Below are 2,045 nucleotides of genomic sequence, written 5' to 3'. Positions count from 1 at the left end.
CTCCGATGAAGTACTGTGAAACGGAAAAAAATATATACAAAAAATAAAGACAGGCTAAATAATCTAATTTTCACCTGATCTTGCTGGAGTTGGCTCGGTTCACGATACTGGTTCAAATACGTAGTTCTAATTAAATTATCACTCATTCAGGTGATGTTTTGAATTCCAAGACAGGGGGAGGGTTTTGTGTATTTTGTTTTCATTTAATTGTATTTTGAATTTGTATCCCCGTGAATAGGGAACTGGTCTGATTTTACAAATGTTTATAACATACAACAGTGTTTATAACACACTGTTGCCTTCAGTCCAAGGCAACAGTGGGCGCACGAAATGGCCCCCAAAAGTTCTGCTTTACCTCGTGCCTAGTCGAGACCTCTTAATATCACCATTTCCAGTTTTTGAAAATCCTCTCAGCATCACCACTTGTATATCTTTCCATATGAAGTTTCAGTACATTATTTGGATCAAAAGAGCCCGTCATAGTATTGTCTCTTCAAAAATACTTTTTTTCTGATTTGAATACACAGGAATAGACTTATTGTCTTTCTCTCACGAGAGTCCACTTTACAAGTGGCCCTCTCGTAAACTCTAAATGTCAATCCTCGTGTGTAACGCAGAGTGTTTGCTCTCGTGATCCCAATACGAACAGTGCATCATGGAGAGCTCCGTAGGCTGGCGGGAGCAGGCGAACTGCAGGCCCGCTCCGTTGCTGGAGGATACCGGGGGCGGCGCAACGGTTGCGGGGTTCAGCTGCTGGGCATGGTGAGCGTGCGGGTGGTGGTGATGGCTCATGCCATTATAAGAGTTCACCATGCTGGGGAGACCCATGCTTTGCACCCGGGAGTACGGGTTGTATGAGGAGGGAGCGGACAATCCTTTCACATTGACGGGACTCACGTTGCCACTGGCCATCTGACAGGAGGTGTAGGACATCGGGGTGGGTGGCTGGCCCAGCGACCACGAGTTGTTCATGAAGCTGGATTGCAGGTACTTTGGAGGGGACAGGTAGCCGTACCCATCACCGCCGAAGAGGGATTTCCCGGGCTGGAAATGGGTCGGTGGAGGTCTGAAGGGACGTTTCATTCTACGTCTCCTTCTGTAGTTTCCCTTCTCGAACATGTCCTCGCACGCCGGGTCAAGGGTCCAGTAATTCCCCTTTCTCTCGCCGCCTCCCTCGCGAGGAACCTTGATGAAGCATTCATTCAGACTCAAGTTGTGCCGGATACTGTTTTGCCAGCCTTTCTTGTTTTTCTCGTAGAAAGGGAATTTGGTTATGATATACTGGTAAATACCAGACAAAGTGAGGCGCTTCTCAGTGCTCTCCCGGATGGCCATGGCAATGAGAGCCACATACGAATACGGTGGTTTTTGAGACGGGTCCGTTTTCTCCGAAACTTTTTCCTGGACCGGTTCCTCTTTGGGTCGCTCCTTATCCTTCGCCATGTTGGTGTCGTGGACCATCAGGGCCATTGCGTCATCCTCTGGGTTTTGGTAAGTGGCCATCATTGCGCACACCAAAACAAAACAAATCCAGCACAAATACAGAACAACAAACGCGATTAACTACACTTGCAGAAAATTATATTAGCCGTAGCACCTCAAGATGGACTTCAAAACAAAACTCTGAGGCTGCCTCCTTAACGTTGAGCGCGCAGAGAAATCCGTGTTTTGAGCCACAGTTGGTGACTTGTTTAGGCACTAGACTCTCCTCTAGAACAAACGTTCTTCCAAACTGGTTTGTGATGGAGGCGCAGCCCAGGTTGTGGTTTGATTCCTCTCTAAGCCCAGCCCTTTTCGCTTTTTTTTCCACATGAAGACCGTAGGCCTACTAGTGGCGGTGGCACTCCAGTGCGTCGTGCGACGTACTGCTCTGTGATTTGTGCGCATTGGACGAGTTCCGCCTCTGTTGGTTTACAGCTGCGTGGTGAGGAATCTCTCGTCTACCCACTTCACATGATCAAATACATTTTCCTGTTCACACACGTTTAAAAAATAACATGTGTTAGAGTGGGGTTTAGACAAGATAGCACTCATTGCAAGTGAAT

General features: G+C 47.5%; 1 protein-coding gene across 1 annotated transcript; it reads right to left on the bottom strand.

Annotated features, from left to right (window-relative positions):
- Positions 1–588: 588 nt before the first annotated feature.
- On the bottom strand, positions 589–1,506 carry LOC100136214 (Foxl2 ortholog). Its single transcript, NM_001124485.2, is given in 1 exon segment — positions 589–1,506. A coding segment is annotated over 1 exon segment (918 nt).
- Positions 1,507–2,045: the final 539 nt, after the last annotated feature.

The sequence above is a fragment of the Oncorhynchus mykiss genome, chromosome 27 (genome assembly GCF_057628025.1).
Source record: "Oncorhynchus mykiss isolate SJ-2025 chromosome 27, ASM5762802v1, whole genome shotgun sequence".
NCBI lineage: Eukaryota > Metazoa > Chordata > Actinopteri > Salmoniformes > Salmonidae > Oncorhynchus > Oncorhynchus mykiss.
Note: the sequence above shows the minus strand (reverse complement) of the source record. Positions and strands in the feature narration are given on the sequence as shown.